This window comes from Labrus bergylta, chromosome 3 (assembly GCF_963930695.1).
Source record: "Labrus bergylta chromosome 3, fLabBer1.1, whole genome shotgun sequence".
Lineage (NCBI taxonomy): Eukaryota > Metazoa > Chordata > Actinopteri > Labriformes > Labridae > Labrus > Labrus bergylta.
This window is the reverse complement of record NC_089197.1, coordinates 19,910,307-19,936,980: the sequence shown is the minus strand read 5'-3', so window position 1 is coordinate 19,936,980 and position 26,674 is coordinate 19,910,307. Positions and strand designations below refer to the sequence as shown.

Sequence of the window (26,674 nt, the reverse complement as noted above, 5' to 3'; positions counted from 1 at the left end):
CAAAAAACCTGGAGCATCTGTAGCCAGTCAGCCAGCCAGACAGCAATAAAAAAAAACAGTGAAGAGGTCTGTGCAGAGATGCATGTGATACTGTCTAACCCTGGGAGTAGATCAGAGAAAACTGTTCCCTCTGAACAAGGATATCTTTAAAGGCACACTGTTTTGTTCAAAACTGCAAAAAGTGAAAGCCGGTGGGTAACTTTACATAAGCAGTTTTTTAAGATTATCTACAAGGCCCAATTCACTTGTAAAGAGTAGAGTATTAATATGGATTACTTTTTCATAGCAAACACCTTGCCACTATAATCATTTTTTATACATCTGAAATGAGAAACAGGCCAAAGAGTTTCAGGGATCAGACACAGCATGTCAGCCACATTTTCCTGCACAGGGGCCAACAATGACCAACCTGCTGGCTGCATGAATAGGGCATAATAGCTTGGTAATGATGTGGATACATCACCTTCCCATTCTTACGGTACAGAAGCAGCTGATGATAATAAAACACTAATGTCTCTTTAATCTCACAGCAGCTCACCTGCAGCTCATAATGAAAACAGAAGCACTTTTATCTAATGAGTTTGTGTAACATTTTCTCCACAGTAAAATCCCACAACTCATTTGTTATCATGTCAACAAATCCACCCCAGATGGCCTGGACCCAGAGACAGACAGACTGTACACTTCAGAACAGTGACATCCCACTGAGTGAGGACAAACCAAAACACACAGCTGCACAGCAGGATGATGTGTTCAACAACATTTAGACATTAAGTGTAGGCTGAAGGTAAAATGAATGAATTCTTACAAGCAGATTGAATATCCCTTCTACTAAGATGCACTTTAACTAGACCGCAACTGTTTTTGGTTTTTGCTCTAGTTTAGTTTTTTTACAATGGTGTTTTAATTATAATTCTCAGGCATTTCTTCACTTGTGTAAAAAGTATAAAAGTTTGCTTTGAAAAATGTATTTGATTGGAAAGGAGTATAAAATATTTGCCTCTTAGATCTGCTGTTTCCTATCTGAAAAATGCCACTATCTCTGACAAATTGAATGTTGATCAAGTATAAAAAGATTACCATATAAGTAGCACAGTGCAATGCCATCACAACGATCACTGCTGATATTAAAATCGCTCAGACACCACTTCAGAGACACAGCACAGAGTCATTGATTACTGTGGTTATGAAAGAGTCAATTGAGGTGTAATTAGAGAGGATACGAAGGAACAGGTTCACTAAATGCCTCAGTGATGTGTGAGATACAGCTAAATGAAAAAATGGAGGTGGATATGAAACAGACGTTTTACCATCCAAACACTTAATTGCTGAACAATACACAACAGAGACAGTGGGTCTATTTTTGGAACAGGGCTCAGTGGAGCATACTCAGGAGGGCTATCAAGCAGCCTTAAAGCACTTACAGTACGCTGAGTGATAGTGGGAGTAGTGACAATAAATGAGCAGAGAAAACATAGCGAGGGGATGGAGAGGTGAGAGGAGTAAAAACACATGACTACACACTCACAAAAAGACTAAACAAAACACAATAGTGAAAGAAAATGAACAGAGACCACCCCATTAAAAGAAACAGTTAGATATATTTGGAATTATACTTATTAGCTTTCTGGCAGAGCTTAGATGAGAAGATCGATATTACTTCCAATATAGGTATGTTAATTATGAAACTAGAACCAGGTGACACAGAAAATGGCCTGCTCCTATATTTAGCACCTTTACGTCTTCTCACCTCTCAAAGTGCTTAAACAGAAAACTCCACACACACATTCATACACTGATAACAAGCGGCTGCCAACAACTTCCCTCACTCACACACAGCGTTAGCCTTATTTAGGGTTCACTATCTTCTCCATAGAGGAGCAAGGGATCAAACCATCATCCAATTTGTGAAAACCTGCTCCACCTCCTGAACCACTGTTGCCTATGCATAGCTTGTGGGCTATGTTGACTATATTGTTACCCTCTGTTAAACAGCAAATTGATGCTTTTACCCTTTGAGTATCTGGTTGAAACCAGATACAATGTGTTAATTGGTGATTTTTAGAGGGTCCAGTTGCAGGTTTTTGTAGCTGTGAGGCCAGGCTATTTCCCCTTGTTTCCAGACTTCATGCTCAGCTAAATTAAGCTAAGCCATCTAAGCTAAGCTAACCTTCTTGCTTTTGACTTAATGTTAATTTATTGCAACAGTAAGAGACAGAAAGTGGTGTTAATCTTTTCATCTAACACACTGCCAGAAAGCAATGAGAATTCTTCTGAAAACATTTTTTTTACAATAACTGCTTTAATTATAAAAACAGAAAGGACAAAAAACATCTAAATAATAGACAGGCAACCCTCTGACGACTCCTGCAGGCTTAACCAAGTGAATGCTGAGGTAATTGTTTGCTACAGCATTCTGAGGAGCAGTTTTCGAGAACAGAGAATGGGTTGTACAAATAGGGGGAAAAGGTTCAGGTGAAACAGTGAGATCTACTCTCCGAGGGTTGTCCGTCTCCATGGTAACACTCCATGGGCTGCAGGTGAGAGGTAAAGAGGGTCTGATGAGGCTAGCAGGGCTGTAGGGAAAGGGGCTATCAAACCTTTCACTTGTACACCCTGTGCACCGTGTGGAAGCAAAATAAAATGATTTCATCCCAGATTTGATGTTCTGTGCTTTTCTGGCTGAAACTAGCAGACAGGACTGAAAAAAAAAAGGATATCCAACATTTGATCCTTTATGAAATGTTCTCTCTCATTAACATCTGTGATTTAAAGCCCGTTTTCATATAGGGTTTATAAATAAATTCCTCTTGGCTTGTAGCAGACAGAAACGCTGAATTTCTATCTAAAAGCGATCATGTGGAATATTGTTATATTTATGTCAGTGGGAGGGCAGGCCTAGGAATCACAGTAATATTGAGGGATGGTGCACATCTCTATCAAGTGCTGCATGGCCAGCAGTGCATACTAAACACCGACTCACTGAGGACATGCCTGAAAGCAAAAAACATGAGGATTACCAGGGATGAGAGGAGACTTCTGTTTGAAGATATGTGTCCAGACAGCGTTACAAAATGAGGCATTCTGCCCTCCTTTAGACTATTAAATATGACCTTCTCTTTGCCAAGAGTGATATATTGATCAGCCTTTGGTTTGTTCTGTCGATGTTTTCCAAATGATAATGTAGCCAAATAACAGACTTTATTAAAATCACCAATAACAGTGCAAATCAAAATCCACTGTGAGAATTACGTCCAATTTTTACTATGACAGCTACTCTCGCACAGCTTCGGATGAGTTTTCCAAGGTGCACGTAAGCCCCTTTTCATTACAGCCCTGCTTGGACAGAGGGGTCCCTTACCAGCCGTGACAGAGACTCACTTGGGCGTGAGGCGAGGGTCTCCATACGGTGCATAAGGAGACATGTTTAAGAGGAACTCCTTGGGCGGGTAGGAGCTCCACCTCTGTTGCACGTTGCTGCTATCGTTGTTATTCCAAAAGTCTCTGTCTAGATCACTGCGGCCAAAGAGAGCGACAGGGAGAGGTGAGACAGGTAAGGGCAGCAAAAACAGCTATGAGACAGAAACAGAATAATATGTCAGAAACAAGGAGGAAAAAAATATTGAGTAATAGTGTCTCATCAATATAAAGGTCAAGTGGAGAGATCCATATTCTAAAACAGTTCATGAAGCATACAGTAGAGGCTTAATGCATTTTTCATTCATCATTTTGCATGTTGTAACCTTACATCCATTACAGTTTGCAGAGATTTTCAGGGTAGCTGTTTTATAAGTTACATATCTTTAAAACTGATCAAGTGAAATGTTGGTACATGATAAATCACCAAACAGTGAGATAGGAAGAAGTTACGTCATGTTTTTACCACAGAAATAAAACAGAGGAGGCAAAAGACAGTTAAACGAAAACAAAAACATCGGATTATTGGAGAAATGAAATACATACGAGCTCAGGGAACAACTTTTCAAAAGCAGGTAAAATAAATGAAACATTTAACTACGTGATTCAAAGTGGTACATTCAGGACATTTAACCTTCTTTAATCTTTCCATTAAATAAACCATTTAATCTTTCTTTTGACAAAATTATCAAAGATTCTAAGAGCTTTATATCAAATAAAAAATGCATCCTTCTTTCCATCCACCCACCCATCCATCAGACTGTCTGTCTGTCTGTCCATTCTGTTTAAGCATTTCAAACTGATCATATTGTTTTTGTTGTTTGGACAACTCAGTTACATCTGGACCTTTCATTTTAAATTACTTTGTTATAGGCTACACACAGTCATTTTATAAAAAAGTGATTCAGGAAAAGATAAATTTAGACAAATCTTTTGATAATCAATAAAATCATGGCATGTTGGACATTTCCAACCTTGTACAGGATTAGCTTTTTAATTAGTAACTGACGATTACAAATTGTTAATATCACCACATCATAGATCATTTCTTTATACCTGCATATAAACCTGTCTGACACCTACTTGATGGCTTTATTTTCCCCTCGACCTCTCACAGATTCTGGAGAGCTGGCAGCCTCCACCCCGGGTTTGTTCCTCTTCCCCTGCAGAGACACAAGAGAGGGACAGAGACACACAGATTTCAGAGTCATCTGATGATCATTTCTTAGAAACGCATTTTTGAAAGTCAAGTGCTCATTACGAAGGCTTTAGAGCAGCGTCAGGTTTCACACATGTCGAATAAGGAGGTAAATGATGGAAGGAGACACACTTGGTTTGAAGCCAGGACTACAGCCTGCATCTGAGGATCAAACGTGACGAGGGAACGTTTAACTATGATGAAAAAACACGTTCACAACATAACACATGCACAAACATGTTTTAACACCCAAAGGACACTGATAACATTGTACCACAGTGCCCAGTAGTTTAGATTTATTAGACTGAATAGCTCCATTACGATCCTGTGATGTGATGTGAGCTACACATAACTCTGACAATACAATGATTACTTAAAGCTGGAAGACATTCATCAAAACTTGACATTTATTACTATGATTAGCTATGATTTATTTATTTAAACCCCTTTCTGTTTGAGTTGCCATAGCATGGTTCATTACACATATAAAAGCTAAAGATACTGTATTTATTATGTTGGTCAGACATTGCAGCATAGCCACAGAGCCAACACATACAGAGACTTTGCTTATGTTGTCAGCAACCCAGCAGCTGATGTGTTCTGCCTATAAAACACAACTACATCTGAAAACTACACAGCTATAGTGATACCACTTAAAGACAACAAGAACAGTGTTTGGGGACCTTCTGCTGCTTGAGGACACTTGTAAATATTTCCAGAGCTGGAGGAGATCATAAAAACAACTTAAAGGTTACATTGTTTAGTCTCAAGAGTCAACTTGTCACCCAGTGTTGATTATTTGGTATCATAGTATTTGTAAGGGCTTTCACCAGTGGAGCATACACTCAATCACCTTTGTGTTTACTCATTCAGCGATAAAGTGACTTTATATTAATTCCACTGAAAATATTTGAGATAATTACCTTAAGAAATCAATAAATAAAGACTGAGGCTTCTTCTTCTCCTTAACAAACATCAAGCACAGCAATCTCCACAACAAGTTCTCTCCTCGGTCAGTGCTCTGTGTTTCAGTGAACTAAAGAATGTTAACACATTTAAATCTTCTTATCCTCATAATGTTGTTCCCAGGGAATTAAATAAAATCTTGACAATGAGTGTTTGTATCTGGGCTGACGTTGAACTGGTATCAAGTATAAAGCTGTTTACAAACAAACAAACACCCAGATATTGTAAAGAAAGAAATCAAGACAATACAAATCAGAACAATAGCCAGTCTACTCCAGAATAACAGGCTCATTTGGAGGGTGAAAAAATACAAGATTGGCAGAAAATAAACTGATGTATACTACACATCTTACTTACTCTCTGCATTTTTTCTTACCACTTAATAGATCATGCTTGTCAGCAGAGCAATATACTGTAGTTACAGCGTTGACCCCCATGTTTTTATTGAACTATATTAACTGAACACTGGAGGGTGATACCACTGAGCTCTCTCTAGCTGAGTCATGCAGACCCCCTACCTTTACATAATTTTTTCATTATAATCTCACAGCAAGCACATAAAAACCACATGTGGTATGAAATCCACACATAAAGTCTACTACCTAACAGTCTAAGAGTCTAACACCAAGACTTGCTTTTCAATAGAAGTTTTATCCATAGTTATTACACATCATTTTGGACTCGATCCTGTCTGGAGACGTTGGCTTTACAGCCATCTGTTGCTGTGGATAATTATCTTGCCGATAAGCTTGACTGAGTTTTAATCACATATGTCATTTTTTTCAATATTCATGCTGGACTTTACAGATGACGCCTCCACCTTGGTTATCAATATCACATCATGCCAAAATGAAAAGAATTAAGATTCAAAGCTGAAACCTCCAGGTGATGAACATTTACAAGTGACATATTATCCTTATGGACATTTCGACTATGAGAATGTTAGTACGAATTTTTATGAAATTCATTCATCTTGGTAACTTTGTGAAATGTACTTTTTAAGTCTGTCTACCACCTGTTAGCACTCATACTTTGGGTCTCTGAAGCTGTAACCTTATATGGGTGAAACACCTAAATTGTAGCAGATCTTTATTTGTGTAGGAGCCAACCATATGTTGTCAACAACAACTTTCAACAGAATATAAGCAGCACTGTGAACAATGATACTTTGTCAGCGATTTGTAAGCATGCGTGTTTGGTCGAGTTGTCTGACCTCGGCCGATTAAATGGCGTTGTAATCTACAGTCTGTTTCATGATTTCTTCATTGGATTTATACAGCAGAAACAACCCCCACCTAACAGTGAACAAATGTGTAGTTTCTTCACATTGTGATGAGTTTTATGTAAGATGAATTCCTTGCAGGTATGTTGTGTTATTGTGTTATACTGGAGAATTGTTTACTTATTTATGTAACTTATCATTGGTTTCTTGTTATTTTTATAGCAGCGAGTCTTATTGTTTTGTACGTGCAGAGGGACCTAGGTTTGGTGATAAATTTGTCCCCCTTTCCCCTCCCACAACATCAAACCTTTCTGCTTTTTCTGTACGTGAACTGTCAAGCACGATGTTATAATAATTCATAACTTCCTTCTTTGATGTGTCAATCTAACTCTTTCTCTCTGCCTCAAAATGTAATAGCACACTCTTCCCCTCTGTGACTATAAATAACCCTTTTGCAAACAGAGAGAACAGTAGCAGACATGATGATGTAGAAATCAAAGTGATTAAATATGTCATTGCAAGTTCAAAATTACATTTCATCAGAAGACAGAATATGTGCTTTATTAGTGGTTTTATAATAAATAATTGTCCTTCCGTATGCAATTAGCATTAGGTGTAGCCGTGAGTCAGTCATCTTTTTTAAGTCCCTTCTTCAGACACTTTAACCGGCGAGCCTTTCCTGATTTTAGTTGATTTTAAAAAGTAACTTGAATTTCATTTTTTTAAATTCCTTTAAAATAATTGTATGTATTTTACAGTTCTTTTAAATGGATTTTATATCTTAGCGTTTTGTTATTTCTTAATCTTGCCTTGTTTATTATTCTATGACCTGCCTGTTTTTTCATTGGCTGTCCTTTTAAAGCACTTTGTAACTTGTTTTTGAAAAGTGCTCTATAAATAAAGATTATTATTATTATTATTTTTAAAAAGCCATTTTATATTGGCTTCAAAAAAAAAAAAAATTTTTAGTGTTAAGGCTTTAAATGAATGAATGAATTCACATAGAGCATAAAAACACAAGTGACAACATATGTCAACAATCATATGAAACAGCAAATAAAAACATGAAACATACATCATAAAAATTAAAAACAAATTAAAATACATAATTAATTCAATTATTTAATGTTTTGTTTCATTTAGCCCCTTCATTAGGAACACTTAGGGGCCCTTGGTGTGAAGTCACATCTTTCACAGTCATGTCACATGCTTTAACTGTTTCAAAATCATGCCTACAGGCTACTTTTTTTTTTACACTTCACCTAATGTCATGTCATTGTTGGCAGATGCTGAAGAGACTAACACATACTGAGAAAGCATACAATTTTTAAGACCCAGCTGGTTGAAGTGATAGAGCTGATGTCTGCAGCCATGTAAAAGATGACGATGGCCTCAAAATGAGGACAGTCTGAAATCATGATTTGCTGAGCTCACTTGTGTTGCTTTACTAATTAATGAAACGAAGAAATGTCACATAAGAGGGCCTGTCACGACGCATATAGTCAGTGAGGAACCATTAAACTAATGATGGGATTACGACACATGCAGGAAAACTGCTGTCTTTAAATGAGTCAATGTTGTTGACTGCATAAAAAGATAGACAACATGACAGCTCCCTAAAAGTAAAGCCAAAAACATAAGTGGCAATGTGGAAATTAATAATTTTTACGATGCATTGCGTTGGCGTCTGCCACCAGCTAAATGCGGTTGTTTTGTGCAGTGTCGGGTGAATCTGTTCAGCCTACCGGCTATGGTGGTGGGTGAACCTAGAAACAACAAGCAATCCCTACTGCGCAAACTTCATATGTTCAATAAATTAGCACACATCCAATGTCCTAACATTTGTACAACGGGAGGTTGTAAAAAACGCATAAACCGTCAATGATTAGAAGTGGATATTTTTCAGTGCATCATATCGTTGAATATTGTTAAATAAGTGCACAAAGTTTTTCTTCTTAATTCCATATAATGTCTGAGCAGTGAGCACTGATTATCTCATGGGTATGACAGCCTATATTTCAAGACATTAGGCCGGACTTCATCGATTATGAGCTGGTCACTGTTTAAAGTTCTTATGCCAACTTGAGATGTGAGGATGGAGTTGAAGTGCAGAATGGAGGCTGTTGGTCGTCGCCCTAGTTTTTGCGGTGTGTCCGGCTCCGTCGCTATCAGTCGGCCCTTTTTTGGTGATGACTCGGTGCCTGCCGTCTGTGAGAGCACTCGACAAGGGTTTGGGAAAGCCGCTTGAGCATGTCGCTGTAGTATCCATGCTTTCATCCATAAGTGCGGTTTCTTCTTATTTGTCGCCTCTTCTTTTCTTTTTCCACTAAAAGACCAAGGGCTGACAACGCCAGTGCCATTTTCAACATTTTATCAGACATTGTTCTCGATTAGTAGGCTACCTGTAATACGAGTAGTGCACGACCGTGGTGTGAAAAATTATCTTCTCGTATCATAACAACGGAACAGCACGGCTTGCTGACGTGGAGAGTTATTTCCTCTCACGCATGCGCAGAACGTACGAGGTGGTTGGCCATCGGCTGTAGTCTATGCAGTGTCTTCTAGTGCAGCTTTTTGGCCAAGACAAAAAGCGACACTAGCTCTTTGCTGTCTGCTTGGTGTGTCAGGGCCTTAAAACGTCAACCTGAGGGTAAAAGCTCAAACTCACTGTGAAGTGGGTGATACATGTTAAAAAGCTGTAAAGGGTTAACTGTCATAAAACAAGAATTGGTAGGTTCTGAGGTTTTGCATTTCAGTCAGTGCATTTGACCAGTAGTCCATCTTTTGCTGTCTATTTAGCTGTTTTCTTGTTTTTTTGCATTCAACTAAAAACCACTCATAGGTAATAGGTCAGTTTTACTCACACTACTAACACATAATGAAAAAACAAATGTCTATTGCGAAGGCTAATGTTTGTTTTTACATGACTGTATCTCTTTTCAGACTTTGATAGAAGATTTGCTGGATGAGAAATTTACTGCTCACTTTTGAACTTGATGATGAATGCCATTACTTGTTATCAATGAAGGTTTTTAAGCAGCTTGCAGCCTGGAGGCTCTCAAACAGCACAGTGCTGAATATTTATATAAATACAACCTTCAGTATCCTGCAGTATTCCACTGTATCCATCTCTAATGCATCCACAATATGCTCTATTATTTATCATGTCACATCATGTGTCCAGCTTGGCACAAACATTTCCAATGGAAACAAAGCCTCAGGCCAGGTCTCAACTATTCCTATAATCAGCCACTACACTGTAAACAAATATACTGTACCAAGTTAACACACATGACAGAATAGTATTTGATCCAGGGTCTCAGAGAAGGATAGATTTCTAGCAAAGGAGAATATGCTATCAAGTGCAGCTCATCTATCATTAAAGAGAATCATAAAATCTTAAGGAGGCAGGAGAGGAGAGGGTGGAGAAGGTAGAGAGACGGTGGGAGGATATGAGAAGCAGAAAGGAAGAAGGAGAGGACAGAGAGGGGGAGCATGTGAGAAACAGAAAGGGACAGAATAGAGGAGGTTTGAAACAGAATCCAGAATAAGGGTGTTATAGATGAACTTGAGATAAATTGGAGATATGAGGACGTCAGCTGAAGCGTTGCCGCCCAGCTTCCCTGATGAGCCTCCTTTGGTTCTTCAGTCATCTTTTTTCGCCAAATGGGTGGATGTTCAACACTGAGCATCCAGCCTCTCTTTTATGCCCATCTTCGTTCCTCTGTGGCAGATTCTTGCTCTGACTCTCACTTCCCACCTCCTCCCACTCTCCTCCCCCTTAAAGTCCCATAAGACAAACTATGGCTAGAGACCAGCTCCAGACAGCTTCATCTCTCCTGAAACTCATTCTCTCATATAAATGTATTCTTTTTAAAAGCAGATATGTATCCGTTTATATGTATGTAACGTGAGTAATTTATCTCTTTAATATTTAAAACATACAATACATGACTTTAGAAAACCTCATTCATTGAGTTTAAGATAATGTATCATTAATATAATTTTTTTAAAAGCAGAAATGTATAGAAAGATATAATTGTTGTCTGTATTAGGATTCCTGAACATTAAGGCAACACAAGCACTTTGGGTTAAGGCTAGGGAAAGGTTCAGTGTCCGTAAGAAAAGCAATGGAGTAGGCCTTATTGACCATTTTACCAAAATATAATCATAATGAAAACTGCAAGCAGTGATGAAGGGCCCTCGCACCCCTGTGCATGTCGAGGTGTGTCGCAACCACGGGGAGCACAGCAGCAGAGGGATGTGGCTAAGCAGTGCACTGTCACTGTAAAAAATAAAATCTTTTAAGACTCTTGATGCTCACTGATCTACTTCTGCCTCATGTAAACTACTAACTGTGAACACAACAGTTGTTTGCGGCTCAAGCAGGTGTCACAGGTATGTATCAGCATACCTGGAGCATCTGCTGGCTTCAAAAGGGGAAATGAATTTGTATTCCCTTCATGAAGTAATTATAGGTGTTGGATTGGAAGAAGGAAAGTTATCTAAGGATAGAGGTCGGTATGTGGCCACCTGTTGCTGTTTGGCTGGTATTGTGTTGTGTGGCTCACTCCGAGCTACTTTGTTCGTTGCCTATTTACAGGCTGTGTAAAAACACAGTGCACACACACAACAGACAGCAGACCATGAGGAGATATTCAGTGAATTGGACAAAAAGAGAATTGGATTGGATTAACAAAGGTTAACCCACTTATCACCCAAGTATAACTTTGCAAAACATGCCCAATGACAGACTGCGATCCAGGTTTGTGTGCATCTGGATACAAATTGGAACCAGGAAAGGCACTGCTGAGCTGTTAACTACAGCAACCTTATTACTGGCAATTAATACCACATAAACCCCAATTTTTTAATTCATTTTTCTGACATTTCATTGGCAGATTTATTTATTTTGGTAAATAGATCAGCATTTTAATAGATGGTACCTCTGATACTTTTTACTCCTGGCACATTCTTTGGATGTTTCTTACCTGTAGGTTCTGTTGTGTTTTGTTTTTTAACTTTAGAAAAGCAGCACACCAACAAACAAAAGATTACAATAAGGAAGATTAAAAACAAGATGCAAGGTCTCTGAAGGGTAACTGCAATGGCAGCAGGGATGAGAAGAGAGGGATGATCTTGGAAAAAGAAATCAGTGACATTCTGACGAGGACATGAGATAAAGAGACAAAGGGACAAATACAAACCAGACTATTTGGTATAGAAGTTGAAGAAGGGTGAGACAAAAACAAAGACATAGACATAGATAACACAAGGATAAACAAAGACATTGAGTGGGTTTGTTTGTTCCAGGGTTTTCGTTACTGTGAGCCAATAATAGCACTGTGGATTTTAAATAGCACTTAGCATAGACAAGTCTGCTGTTAGAAATGTTTCTGAGGAAAATTGTCTTATTTAACTCAACACAACTCAGCTTTATTTACATAGCGCCTTCCATACATAAAAACGTCTGCCCAGAGTGCTTCCCAAAAGACCAGAAAATGTATTTTTGTTATTTTCCTCTGAATAGGCCAGTTAACCCCCAGCTTTTGTGTCTTTGATCAATCGCTAAGCTGCAGTCCCTCCTCAAACAGCGGGATGGACAGATGGGAGAGGGTACAAAAGGGAGGACCGAGTGTATGAAATGCCAGCAGATCAAAATGTATGGGAGAATTACTGTTTCTACATCAGCAGCCAATAGCTCAGAGAGATGCTCATTAGCATATGAATCATTAGCATGGCGCTGGAGGCCAGAGGCACACAGCCATGATGCACAAAGCTCAGAGCGCACAAAGCCATGTTTACAGAAAGCACTGAGGTCTCAGATCATGTTTGCTGTCATGGCCAAACATACAGCCTCTCTCTGCTGCTGTGTGCAGAGAGCACAGGGGGAGAAAAACACTCTTCTACAAACGACACAAAGCAGGCAATCACTGTATACATTCAATTCAAGGTCACAAAGTCATCAAAAGAAAACCAGACTGCCCACACTACTGCAATTCATCTAAGCCATGAACAATGGTGGTTGGACAGAGACGTGTTGGAAGAGAACGTGGAAGTATACGGAGATGTGTCTTCATGAGAGCTGATTGCCCTCAGTCGCAGAGCTGAGAACCTCCATTCTTTTTTCCCCCTACCTACTGCAAATTGCAGCATGGAAAATCCAACAAAGTACAGAGAGCTACAGTTCATATTTCAATGTGTCTATATTTTATTTTTATGAAGTTGATGCCGATTTAAAATGCATGTTTTCTTTATTTATAATATTTTGTTATTGTAGAAAGTCTTTCTTATTTTGTCTTAAGATTTATTTTAATATTAGAGAGTATAGAGTTTTTTTTTTTTTTTTATTAATTTTGTAGAAAACCTAATTTAGAAGATTTTTTAGTGATGTGTTTAATTTTGACGGAACAATCTACTAGTTGCTATAATATTTTCCTGATAAACTTGTCTAAAAGAAATTTCAGGATTTTTAAAATCAGTTATTTTTCCATTTCCATGACTGCTCTCCAGAAAAGAAGAATAAAATGCTTCTTATTTGCTATCTTATTTGTCTATAGCCCTAGGAGATACTATTCAGTCTCTTGTTTTGTCCAATCCATTTATCATTTTAAGATTATAGTGATACCATTAACATCTTTGCAGTGGCAAAATCTTTCTTTTTTTTTTAAAGATTTATTTTTGGGCTTTTTGAGCCTTTAATTGAGAGATAGGACAGTGGATAGAGTCGGAAATCAGGGAGAGACAGTGGGAAAAGACATGCGGGAAAGGAGCCACAGGCTGAATTTGAACCCGGGCCGCCCGCTTGGAAGACCAGCCTCCATACATGGGGCGCATGCACTAACCACTGCGCCACCAGCACCCCGCAGTGGCAAAATCTAGAGTGTGTGAGTCTAGAGTGAGATAGAGTGTGTTTGGTATTCCAAAAAAGTGTCAACTGTCAACCAACTATTGACTAAGTAGTGAAGTTTTAATAAAAATCCTGAAAGCGTTGTGGTTTATAGTGACCTCTGGTTAAAAAAGATCAGGATGGGCGGGTGAAGGCAGGAATGGGGTTTACAAAAGATGACCCACAGTACAATGTCAACTCTATGCCAACTATATGTGTTCTTATCCTCTGTGCAAACCAATAAAGACATTTAAAATATATATATATATGTATATATTTATCTATATATATCTCTCGGAAAGATTTGAAGGACCATGTCTAGCACTTGTGGCATCTGTCCAAAAGAGATGCCCTCTACAGAGCTTGTGTTTGATTATTCCATCTAGGACTACTGTAGAAACATCCTGTTCCTGTGGCTCATTCAAACCCATTGAGAACACATCAGTTATTATTTTCAGGTGCTCTATAGTAATTGAGAAGTACACAGGAATATAAAACTCCATAAATAGATATATCCCAATAGATGCAATGTCTTACACACTGGTCCTTGCAGATAAATATTGAATATACTTCCGGAAATATGAATAAAAACACTATAACTTACCAGTTTACGTTGGCACCAGGTGCAGACTCCACATAGAGCTACCAGCCAAACGGCACACACAACGACCGCAACAGACACCAGGAACACACTGAGGGACACTGAGCCTGAGGGAGAGAGACATAGACAGGACAGACAGAGAGAGAATATAGAGGACAATATTAGTGTGTATGTTATACTTGAGGTTCCTGAGGTCTGAAGTCTAGAAGTACACTGTTGATCCTTCCACAAGTTATTTATTGTGTAAGAAAGTAAATAATAAGTGCAGCAAAGCTCCTTGTTTGAAAGAACCATAAAGGTATTACAGGAGAAAAGCAGTGTAATGCACCTTCCCTGTTTCCCTCCTTCTACCATTCATCCATGTCATTCATCATCCTTCATAAGACGGAAAGCGAGAGCAGGAGTGAAAAGGGAATGGGGGGGGGGGGGGGTGTCTAAAACAGCTCCATTTTCCCAGCATGTATCAATGGAAAATGTGCACGTCAGGACAAAATAATATCTCAGGGACGGAAACTGTGCAATTTACAGCTTCCGTCTCTTCTCTTCAATCTCGTAAATTACATGGCAGCTTTGTTCGCGTCATGACAGATGAAAACTTCTTTCACAATCTACTTTTCCTCTTCTCTATTGCTCTCATTCACTGCCTATGATGATACCGTTCATTTAGCTCTCTCTGCCAAGTACTTGAAAATGCACGGCATGCTGGCAAAACAACAACTTCAAACAATGAGCTCATAAATGCTACATCCTTTTACTCAGAGGAGGATCGACTGTACTGCTAAGTGTCCCTCTACCTGGAAAAATTAGTCCCACTGATGATGCTTCCATTTATTCCTACATTTCACTTTTCAACCTCATCAGAGCTCTTTTAATGTTTACGCATTTTGGAGCCAATTACATGGGTTCGCTAAGCTGCCTTAATCATCCTTATCCAACCTCTCCTAAGCAACTACATAAAGGTCTTTATATTGCGCTACTTGCCTTTCTTACATTTCTTCAGTCAAACAAAAGCAATTCAAAGATAAATCAGTAGCTTTTTATGCACCAGTTGCAACAGAATTGAGGTCTATTGCCTGTTTTATAAGGTGTCTGATTCATATATTTGCAAATATGATGGCCATGCAGATCATAGGGTTGATGTTTTTGCTTGCAGTCTGCAGCTGACAGATAAGATAAGTGGTCCCAATCACACTGGTGTTTTAGAGAAAATTATAAACCCCAAAAATCTGAACACTAGCTCCTGTAAAACAGCACAAGAAGAGGAATTAATCTCCAGCAGGAGGGAGCAAAAGCAGCTGGGAAAGAAGAAAAACTCCTTTAAGACCTTAAGATCTCCAAGCCCTCCGTGTGTGAAGAAGCAAGTCTGACAGTTTTTCACTTGGCAGGGCGTTTTGGGCAGGGGGCACTTCAAGAACTATTAAAGCAATCAGAGTCACCAGTGTGGACAAAAGGTAAATCCTAAAGACTATAACTCTTAAAACAACACATTACTTGATGTGGTCTTTTAGACTAGCCGCTCTGATTCTTATCAGATCTGTCACATTGGTCTTCTATAAATAAAACCAGCTACCCTGACAAAAACAAGAATGTATTCATTTGTTCTTGTAATTTGAATTCAGCTTTTGGGTAAAAAGAAGCTGACTGTAATAATTGGAAGGATTTAAACCACTTAAATCAAGGCTACAAACCTCTGCATGAATGTAAACTTGATGAGCCTGTGGGAGATAAAAAGAGATTTTCATTGTGAGGTTAGATCAGTCAGCCTTGAAGTTAATGTCAAAAATAACAAGAAACTACCTTCCAAACTACTCTCCTGGTGATCATTTTTGAATGCTATGTGCCTCAAGCAGTGCATTTTAATCTTTTCTGACTGTGTTTGCAGATTACCCTTCAGGTTGGTTTTTCTATCTTTTAAACATGTCCAAAGGTAATTCCTTTTATTCGTGTTATGAGGCTGCCTTGCAAGAGCTACATTCCACACTGCACCAAGGACGTGGGACTCAAAGTTTGTTAACAAGTTCACCACCTCGGCCTCATGTACAGTACATAATTAATATTTTAAAAAATCAGAGAGTGTGATTAAAACACAGATATGCCGGTCACACTTACCCAATTCACACCCGTTCACACACTGATGAAGGCTGCTATGTAAAGAGTCCATCAGTATTAACCAATCCTTTTCATACACATTCATACCTCCCCAACGAAGCAGAAGAAGACATTTAGGGTTCAGTGTCTTGACTAAGGACACATCTGACATGTGGCTGCAGGAGCTGGGGATTGAACCCCAACCTTCCGATTAAGAGACGACCGACTCCACCAACTGAGCAAAGGCTGAGGATTACATGTCAAGCTACAAATTACATCCCCATAACATAAAGAATAGTGATCTTAAAAAAAATATGATGAATGTTACCAGACATCAACCAACTGAACTTTGCAATATTGTTTGCATGCAGGATCTCACATAAGCCTCTCTTTGAGATATGTCTATGGTGCATATATACATGATTTTTTAAGAGCAGTCATGAGCCCACAGCACTAGAATTCAGCACCATGGACAGCGTCCTACACAGCCTGAGCTTGCTTGCTGCTAGTTTCTTTGTTGAGTTTTTTTTTTTTTTTTAAGTATGTAGAAACTATCAAGTAAGCTTCAAAAATGTGTTGCTCTTGAATTTGTATCACCCAGAAATGCTTTTGGGGATCCCAATACAAAGGTGATTTCAGGTATTGTATGTTTTTAGAGTTATGTTTCCTCTTACACACACAGGAGTCTATGACACTATGCGGTTTAATTGTTGTACTGAAGGTGCAAATGTGTGTAGAGCTGAAGAACTACATTTCAGTCTGTATGTGTTTCTCATTTTGTCAATCAGAAATCTAGAAGAAGAAGAAAATCTAGAGTTAAACAAAGATCACACCAAATTTGGAATCAGACAGAGTCAAAATTCAGGCGTTAAAAGAGAGGTGTGCTTAAGGTGTAAATGATCATTTTTAGGACCCGAGCACGAACCGTGCAAGGACCCTCTTGAAACCCTAGCGATTATTCTTCTTCTTTTTATTGTTCCTCCTCTTTGCAGCCATTTTAGGGCCTGAACGTGCCCGAAAACTCACCAAACTTTTCACGGTCATCAGGTCTTGCGAAAAACTTTAGATTTTGGTGGTTTCGTAAAAAAAATTCACAAAATGGCTCAGTGGTGCCCCCTTGAAATTTATAAAGGGTTTTTTCACATACACTCACGAAAATTGGTACGCATATTAAGCTTGTCGGGACGGACTAAAAATCTTCTTGCAGCGTTTCAAAAAACCCGACAGGAAGTCCACAAATTAAAGTTGAATTTCACAAAATCGCTCAAAATCCCTGATTTCAGCCTTCCTATTTGAACGCACTTGTCCGAGGGCGCTCATCCGATCGGCGCAAACTCAGTGTCAGTGCGTTCTACACAGGCTCAACATAACTTGTTGTGCGCTGCACGTTATTTCGTCAAAGGGCGTGACCGTGGCGTGCGTTTTAAGTTTTTGGGGCGTTTTGGCAACTTGCCAAAAAAGTAAATGTTTATATCTCTGCCATCTAGTGTTCAATCATATTAAAATTTCTCATGCATGATACGGGACCCGCCCTGAACACGTCCATGATTGACATTTTTTGATTAGTCACAGCGCCAACTGTTGACAACAGGAAGTTACTGCTTCTCAATTAGCATTAGCCATTGCTACACGGTAGCTTATTTTCCCCTCAAAATTGGTGTGGACCACGCTAACACCTTGGCCATACAACACTTTCAAGCTCAAATGCCTACATCCAACGCTGTCGCCATACGGACGCGTCGCTCGCCATCAAACAGGAAGTACTTTTTTCACAGGCTTAACATAGTCGTACTGTCCCGAAACTTCACACATATAATCCTGGTAGTTATGTCAAAAAAAATCTTATACCGTTTAAGTGAATGGGCATGGCTCACAATATTGTAGGGGGCTCAGTGGCGCCCCCTACAATATTTCAAACATTCAGCCCCCGCAGCACGTTGAACCTACAATTCTGAATTTTAATATGCATTTCTAAAATGACAAAACCTACAAAAAAGCCACTTCAACCATAAGATTAACATTAAGATTTACTTTATTGATCCACGCAAGGGGAAATTTCAGTTTTTACACTCTGTAAGTCATGAACACATACACAGGCTGAAATATACACACACATGCAGAAACAGGATCCTATGGACATGCACTAATGGAGAGATGTCAGAGTGAGTGGCAGTGCTCAGGAGGTGATCTTGCACCTCTCCAGCTACCAGCTGGAACAAGGACTGGGACTTGAACCGGTGACCCTCTGGTTCCCAACCCAAGTCCCTAAAGACTGAGCTACTGCAAAGAGTAAGTACTACATCCTATATACAATGCTCAATTTCATAGCTATCATGACAGTGCCAGCCTGAACTGTTATAAGTCAAAATTTTACAGGATCTTTATTACGTTGCCAACATACCAGTACTACGGCTTTTACACAAATCAAACTGCACGGCCTGCTGCTTAGCCACGTTCCACAGCTGCTGCTCTCCCGCGGTCGCGACACACCCCGACATGCACCGGGGTGCGAGGGCCCTTCATCACGCTTGCAGTTTTAGTTGTTCTTGTTTCTTTAAAAATAAAAACATTTCTAGATTCCTTGTCACATTTACACTTTTAGTCAAATTACACCTTGCATAAAAAAGTTTCATATTTCGCCATTCACCATTGCAAATATTGTGATATGTTTTTTTTTAAATATCTACAGAGGACCTCATTTAGATTCTGATTCCTTGCCATCATGATTACTGCTGAGAGATGACGGCTGCTTTGTGTCTCAGCTCTCACTTTAACATGATGCCCGATGCAACACTTGTATTACCTCAGCTCCTGCTCCCCACATGCAATCTGTAAGAGCTCTTCTATCCTTAATTTAGAACAAGATCTTTGCCAAGGAGATGAGCTCATACCCTAAGAAAATCCACTTCTCACTGTGACTTCTATTAGAAAACGACCTCCTGAGCATCAGTTGCAGGAACTAGCTTCATTAGAGAACTAATCATTGCTGTGAAGCTTTTTATTCCATGTGCTCTACTGGGAACTTTGGATGAGTGGTAATAAAGTCCAGTTGTGACCTCATTTTGCACTTTCTCTAGTTCTTGAAAAAGCGTTGGCATTGAGGTGTACTCAATTGTAAAAACATCCTGTTACAGCCCCAGCCATACCCCCCTCTCCTGTGTGTGTGCAACTGGCCTCTATTTTGATGTGTGTGTGTGTGTGTGTGTGTGTGTGTGTGTGTGTGTGTGTGTGTGTGTCTCTTGGTGAGTTGAGTGAAAATACCATTTAGCGTGTTCTGCCTACTGGAAAAACTTGATTGGTGCACAGCTGTAGTAAGGAATAACCAATCAGAAGACAGTACCTGCCTCATCAACGGACCTCATGGACTTTTTAATTCTGTGATTTACTTTCGGCTTCCTCAACATTGGAACAGCCTTCTAGAAGATCCATAAGGGAGCTGAGAATATTGAATTTTTTTAATTTAATCTAAAATCTAATTTTTTCAGTTTGGGTTAAATGTGATACTTATGGTTATCATTTATAGTTATTAAGTTCACAATCACTATAATTTGTTTTGCATTTAAATTAACATCTTTGTGTTTATATCATGGTTTTTAGTATTTTTTTAACATAACTTCTCAAAGTCTCTTATTCCTTTTTAATATACCACCTTTAGTAAATCCCTTTTCTGCTCCTTTGTAAATCACATGAATGTATCTGTAAGCTATATAAATAAAGTTTTACTCATTGATTGTATACACGAAGGCTAAAATTTGTATTTCAAGACTATGTCAGCTCAAAATAGTCCTACAGTATATTGATGAGATGCCGTAAACACACACACCCAGCTGATGATGTAATGTCAGGTCATGGAGAGTTGAATAAATGTGTGTTATACGTTCAGATGCAGCACATGCTGTGCTGTGTTTGGAGTCATACTGTGGACCTCTCAAGTGTAAACAAGAGACTCTGGCAGAACAAGTATATCATTCAAACTCTCTTTTTTTTTTTTTGTCACGGATTTGTTTTAATTGTACTCTCAACATCATTGCCCTCAATGGTTTATTGAGATTAATTTAAGGTTGAATGGATGAATCTTGTTTACTCATTTATGTTGGAGTAGTTGCATCGATAGACTGATTAATTGTAATGCAAAGAGTAGTACAGATATAATTACAGGCTCAAGTGTAGTCTCTGTTCTTTTAATAAGTGTTATTCTTTTCTACCCACATCCTACTTGCAGTCTCTCTGCCAACATGCCATTGGTTTTACTCGTGTGGTAATTATAGAATTTATAACACATCTGATTAGAGCTGCTCATTAGATAAAATAGTCTTCATTAAACTGCTGCTGCCTTTCTAAAAACCAACACCCATGCAAATTAATCCAAATTTTGCTGCAATCTTCATAAAGGCAGTGATAATGATGAAGTGTTGTTAAGTGACAGGGAGGTATAAAGTCAGGTTTATAATTTAAGGGGGAAATAATCCTGAACCTTTAAATATCATATTTTACATTCTTTATACTATGCAAGACAAAATGTGTAACCATGCACAAAAAACTTTACCTCTTGTTCTTAGATGTAACCAGGAATATAATGTATTAAAAACCCTTTACATTAGCATTATATCACTGCTGTCTTTGTTTCTTTCACTAACTACCTGTAACTGCATGTACAAAAACCATTCATCCCGTCTATTTGTATAGTTAATAACTGTTGAAAGGTCTTTAAATAGCCTAACATTGGGTTGAATAATTGATGATGATTTATAAGACACACATAGTCCAACTCACCCTGAATTACAACTTAAAATGTCAAACTTCCTCATGAGTGTATTGAAAGTAACAGCGGAAATCACTTGTATCTTAACTCCACTTAATATTTCCACGTTCAAATCACAGCTGAAAACTATTAATTCAATAACCTGCTCCTAAATTACGGGCACACACAAAAACTGATGGAAACTTTGTATTGTAAAAGGTTCAGATGTTAACATTGAGTCCATTTTGTTTCATGGAAATTAGTTTCATTTCAAATCTACAGAAGATTTCCACCTGACCCCTGCAGCTGCAAAGAGTTTGTCGAGGTAGGTCATGTATAAGTTATTGTTATAATGTTCATGTTATCCCACACTATAAAAATATACTTTTTTTAAAATAAATCATTGAGTGGTTTTCAACATGTAGCTCTGCCCATAGTAAAAAAAAAAAAAAAGTGCAAACGTATACCTTTAATGCTGACTTTGTTTATGACTTACCCAAACAGAAATGTAGAATCCATCAGAAGTTATCAGCAAGACTGTTATTTCAAATGGAAATAGTTGCTGCACTATTCACCCAAGACATAGCTCTGCACACCACACCGGGTTTCTAAGTAAAATTGAGCCCAATTGACGTCTAAAATGCATATCCAATGGGTTTCTCCCATTGATGGATTGCAGAAGATATATCACTCGCAATTCTACTAGAAACATGGTGCAAGAGAAAATTATATGATTTGAAATTCTTGGAGTTACGTAAAGCCCGACAGAATCAGATCTATTTCAGTTGAGTAAAAAGTTAAGCATGGCAAAAAAAAGAGTGCAGAGACGGAAGGCTACAAAGCAAGTTGTATCATATTATTTAAGTTTAGATGTAATCTGTACGGTGTCCTAGTTTGTTGTAATAAGACACTGTAGTGAGAGCATTACAATGTGAAAGTTTGTGCACCAACTTTTGACTGCGGCATGATTGTTCTGAAATCAGCCTGCTTCACAAAAGGCTGGAGTATTTCAGAGAATATTCATGAGTGTGTTTTTGTTTTGTATAACATTTATTTCCAATCTTTTCCTTCTATTTGATAAGTATAATAGTATTTCTGACATAGAATGGCGAATGTGTGAAAATAAGACCAGGCTGTAATGAATTGGTGTATCCTCTAACATGTGGCTTTTTCAGGCTTTCTCACAAACACATCCTGACAGTGTCCTTCTTAATTCACTCGATGTTCTCTCTTCTCTTGTGGGCACTGGTATCTTTCTGTCAAATGTGCCCCTTGCTCTCAAAGCGTCTCCTCTCCTCCACCTGCTGTGCTTATCCGTTTGTGCTCTGTGCACTCAGCCCCTGGTGCTGGTGCCTGGCACGACACACAGAATAAGCTCTATTAGTCAGTGGAGACCTCCCGAGGAGCATCTCTTACCGTAGGTTGGCACATCGTGGAGGGGGCTGCCACTGTGGGAGATGACCCTTGACTGGCACAACAGAAGCACTGCTGGAAGAGTGGTGACCAGTGGGAGGAACATGGATAACCAATTATACAGAAAACCAAAGGGGAATGAAGGAGTATAAAGTCTCTGTTAAATAGGCTGCCAGAGTATTAAAGCTCCGCATGGAAACACTGAGGATGCGGTCTGAAGATTACATTATGTACCCCTCTTGATTCAGTGTCAGAGGGAGGGAGCACTAAGAAGTTTGGCAGGTAAAGAAGACAGCCGGCTCAATCTTAAAATCCCAGCAGGAGTTTGTTTATCTAACGTGTAACCACCTGACTGCCCTGCTGGCTGGAGAACAGATTTACTGATCCATGCTGTCAGAAGAACAGGGAGTCAGTATTTATATGTCATCTACAGTCCCCTGGTTCCTCTTATAGATTTTGTATTTGTTTTACAAATTGCGACTTGTCAAAACTGAAAATTACAATTGATTTTATTGGAGTTTAATGTAGGGAATCAATGTATAAAAGTCAATCATTTTCAAGGTCCAAGGAAGGATATTTTATGGTTTTAAATAAGGTGGTGGTTATTTGCAAATCATTTAGTTGCAGGGTGACTAAATAACAGCAGCAAATAAAAGAGGACAAGTTGCATACTTACTCAGTGCCACAAAAAGTTTAATAGTTATTTTTACCTGACAAGAGCTGATTGGTCAAAACACTGTGACCATTGAACTATTGTGGCTTTTAGTATTGTACTGGCTTGTCCTCTTTTTCTTGCATTTAAAGTTATTTTCAAATAAAATCATCACAATCATCACAGGCTTAAGTGCTGGGCTTTGAAACCTCTTAGATGTCAAACAATTGCATTTAGTTATCTTGTTTATCCAAATCATTTCTTCTGTTTGTACTCCTATTGTTTGTGTTTAACACACTGTAAAACTTTCTGGATTCCCGGGTGTAACATTGCAAAATGTGTAAAAAGTCCAAGGATGAATACTAACGCAAGGCAGTGTAATCATTATACATGTTGTGTCTTAAAGAATCATTTTTCTTTTTATTTCAAATTACATCTTCTATAAAAATAATCAATTAGGCTCCAGTTTTGACCAGCTAGATGTATTAACCAACACATATCTGTTCTTTCATTCTGCTTCCACGTATTCGTCTCTGCACTCCCTCAGGGCTTCTTGTTCACAGCAACTCTCACTCCAAATCTTTGTCCAAAAATGCTGGTAGACCGAAGGGAATTTCCTTCTTTCTACAGTTTTCCCCCAAAGTACAGCCTGAAGCATGACCAGTTTTACAATAATGAAAAAAAAATGTACTACTCTTTGAATAATCAAAATAAGTGCTTAAGTCAGGTCGTCACATCAGTGGGGGTCCTCCACTTATACTGGTTAGAATGTGGTGAACTGTGTTAATGATCTGTGGCTCAGGAATACTGATGCAGAAAAAGTTGCCATCACCTTGCCTTTTTGGGCCTATAAACTGCAGCTGCATAAAACCTGGCCCATTTTCATGAATAACAAAAAGGGTTTTCTTCTCTAAGCCTCTTCTTGTGTCAGAGAAAAACCATAGAGAAGTCAAACTTATCAATAATATGTCGATAAAGACCAAACTCTGAATAAGTCTCTCAACTCTTTTGCCTCTTTGGTTTAATATATTTTAGTTTTCATTTTAGCAAGGTGTCAGAACTCTGATGAGCACAAACCAGTTTCAAAGCACTTAAAAAGCTTGGCCTTGTTCTGGGCATATTCTAACTGCAGTTTGATTGAGGTGTGAAAACAAAGCCAACAAACCACAGGAATGTGGGATAGAATGATTTTTAGCATATTCTTATGAACAAATATACTGCTAATGTTAACTGGGTATTCTGAACTGTCAAGAAATAAGCTGTGTCAGGACTATAATTATGCAGTATGATTCCGTAACCATGGTAACGTGTGCATGTAAACACACAGGGGTGTCCAATATGTCAGAAAGCAAAAGCTATTACACCAGAGGTGTGTTGTTCCTGCGCCGGCACAGTATTTTGGTAGCTCCTGATTAAAATAGAGGTATCCACTAAACCATACACACAACATACCTTATTTCTCTTCCTCTAAAGACATACTCCAGTCTTTTCTTGGACATGTTTGAAGTTTACTGTATTTCACTCCTATATTCAAAGATGATGTTCTTTATCAAGTTTTCTGTGAGTTTTTTGATACCACAGAAGTAGAGGGATATGCTCACAACTTTCAAGTCTGTTTAATAATTCAATGTTTAACCAAAGCTGTTATTGGCTTCACATTCTTGAATAATCATCTAGTGAGTATCTTTAAAAGTCAGTGTTTTTATAGATTTGCCTCTTTTGTGTCCCTGGACAGTGTCTCTTTGTGGAGTTGGATTTGAAGAGGCTGTAACTTATGAGGATATCCACTGAACTCTCCTAACTCAGAGCGAACTTATTAAAAAAAAAAGCACTGAGGGTTTGTCCCTCATCAGTCAGGCTTCATTAGAGATGTTCAAAGATGGATTCTTTAATCCATGAACAAGAACTATAACAACCAGTGTAACTTGTTTAAATGTTTCTTTGGGGGCCTGACTGTTGTGACAAGACAGAATTGAAAACAATGCACCTTTGAATACAACCAAAAAATGGTAATTAAAGCTGAGGATGTACTGGTGGCAGTCACACTAATTTGATTTTCCATGCATCAAAAACAGTGCGGATGACAATCGCTTAAATTTGACAATAAATGAGACTTGTGTCAAACACAAGATGCTCCTCCCAAGAAGAACAACAACATCCGCTTGTAAAAGCAAGAGCCCTCAAATGTAACATCGAGCAAATCAAGCAAGTGTAATAATGATGATGGAAACAAAGTGAGGGAGTCTGGTGATACAGTTAGAGAGTTGCAAAGTCTACAAAGGCAAGAGATTGTCATTACACACAGAAATTGTAATTCCGCTGGCCACGGAGTTTGTTTGCTAAATTCATGGACAGCCCTTACTTTAACTAAAGCCCCAAACAGAAGACTATGGGGCCTGAAGACTGACAACCTTTCACACATTTTTGTCACAAACTATTAGATTTTCAAAGTCAATGTATCTGCAAGCTGCACTTCATACAAAGACAACGACCAGTCTCCAGTTAGCTTCATCACCCATTCTGCTATGGCCACTGTTTCCCTTGTGTGTATACATGCTTGAGTACTTATTGGTGTTTGAGGCCATCTCATTAGCTGGTTGGCATTCAAATCTAGCAGGCGGTGAGCAAGGCATTTTCCTGTTTTACTGGCTCACTGAAGTTAACTGCTGCCGTGTTAACACAATGACCTAACAGCAAGTGAGGGTCCAACAATGGTATCACATTCAGTTAGGACACAGTGACAGTAGCGTGTGTGTTTGTGTGTGTGCAGTCCGCTGAACCTGCCTAGAGTTTCCTTTGTCTTCACTATCAACCCGGTTTGCTTCTTACTGTGTGGTGCTGGAGAGAGTGCACTTATATTGATGATCATATCATAAACTGCTTGACATGGCTCTGCAGAACCTGAAGTGATCAAATATTAAGATTTTACCACAACTGCAGAGTGAGTAAAAGGCCGACCGAAGACAGCAAGGGACTGAGTTTTAAGATATCTTTAAGCAGAACTCAAGCAAAACTGTCATGAATTTGTTGAAACTTTAAAAGTTTGTCTCAGATGGAAAAATTGCTTGCATGTTGTTTGGTACATGGTTGGCCAACACCTTATGAGAAAATTATGCAATGTGCAATAATATTGTACAATATTGCAATAACACTATGAAGTGCAATAAATTAATAAAAGTAAAGAATGCATTCTAGCCCTGTGCAAGGCTGTCAAAACCAAGATCTTCCCCATTACGCTACCCAAACCTAATTTGGCTAAACCTAAAAAAAATAATAATAATGCTGGTGATATAACAAAACAGTTGATTTATATTAAAGTAGAAATTCACGACACTTGCATTTTTACTGTACAGGGGACGGACAAACTATGTATTAGGTTGTTTTATATGAGGCACCATATTTAATATTAATCATGTCGGTCAATATCAGTGATGGGAATAACGGCGTTACTTTTTTCAGTAACGAGTAATCTAATTGATTACTCTTC

The 26,674-nt window shown here is 38.6% G+C and overlaps 1 protein-coding gene across 4 annotated transcripts in view; it reads right to left on the bottom strand.

Moving 5' to 3' along the window:
• Positions 1-26,674, bottom strand: part of syt7b (synaptotagmin VIIb) — a 98,137-nt gene that overhangs the window by 35,041 nt on the left and 36,422 nt on the right. For all 4 annotated transcript variants that reach the window (XM_065952897.1, XM_020632514.3, XM_065952898.1 and 1 more), the window contains 3 exons: positions 14,297-14,400; positions 4,501-4,580; positions 3,382-3,516 (listed from right to left, as the gene is read on the bottom strand). In XM_065952897.1, the coding sequence (XP_065808969.1) occupies positions 3,382-3,516; positions 4,501-4,580; positions 14,297-14,400 (319 nt within the window). The remainder of the gene's footprint in view (positions 1-3,381; positions 3,517-4,500; positions 4,581-14,296; positions 14,401-26,674) is intronic.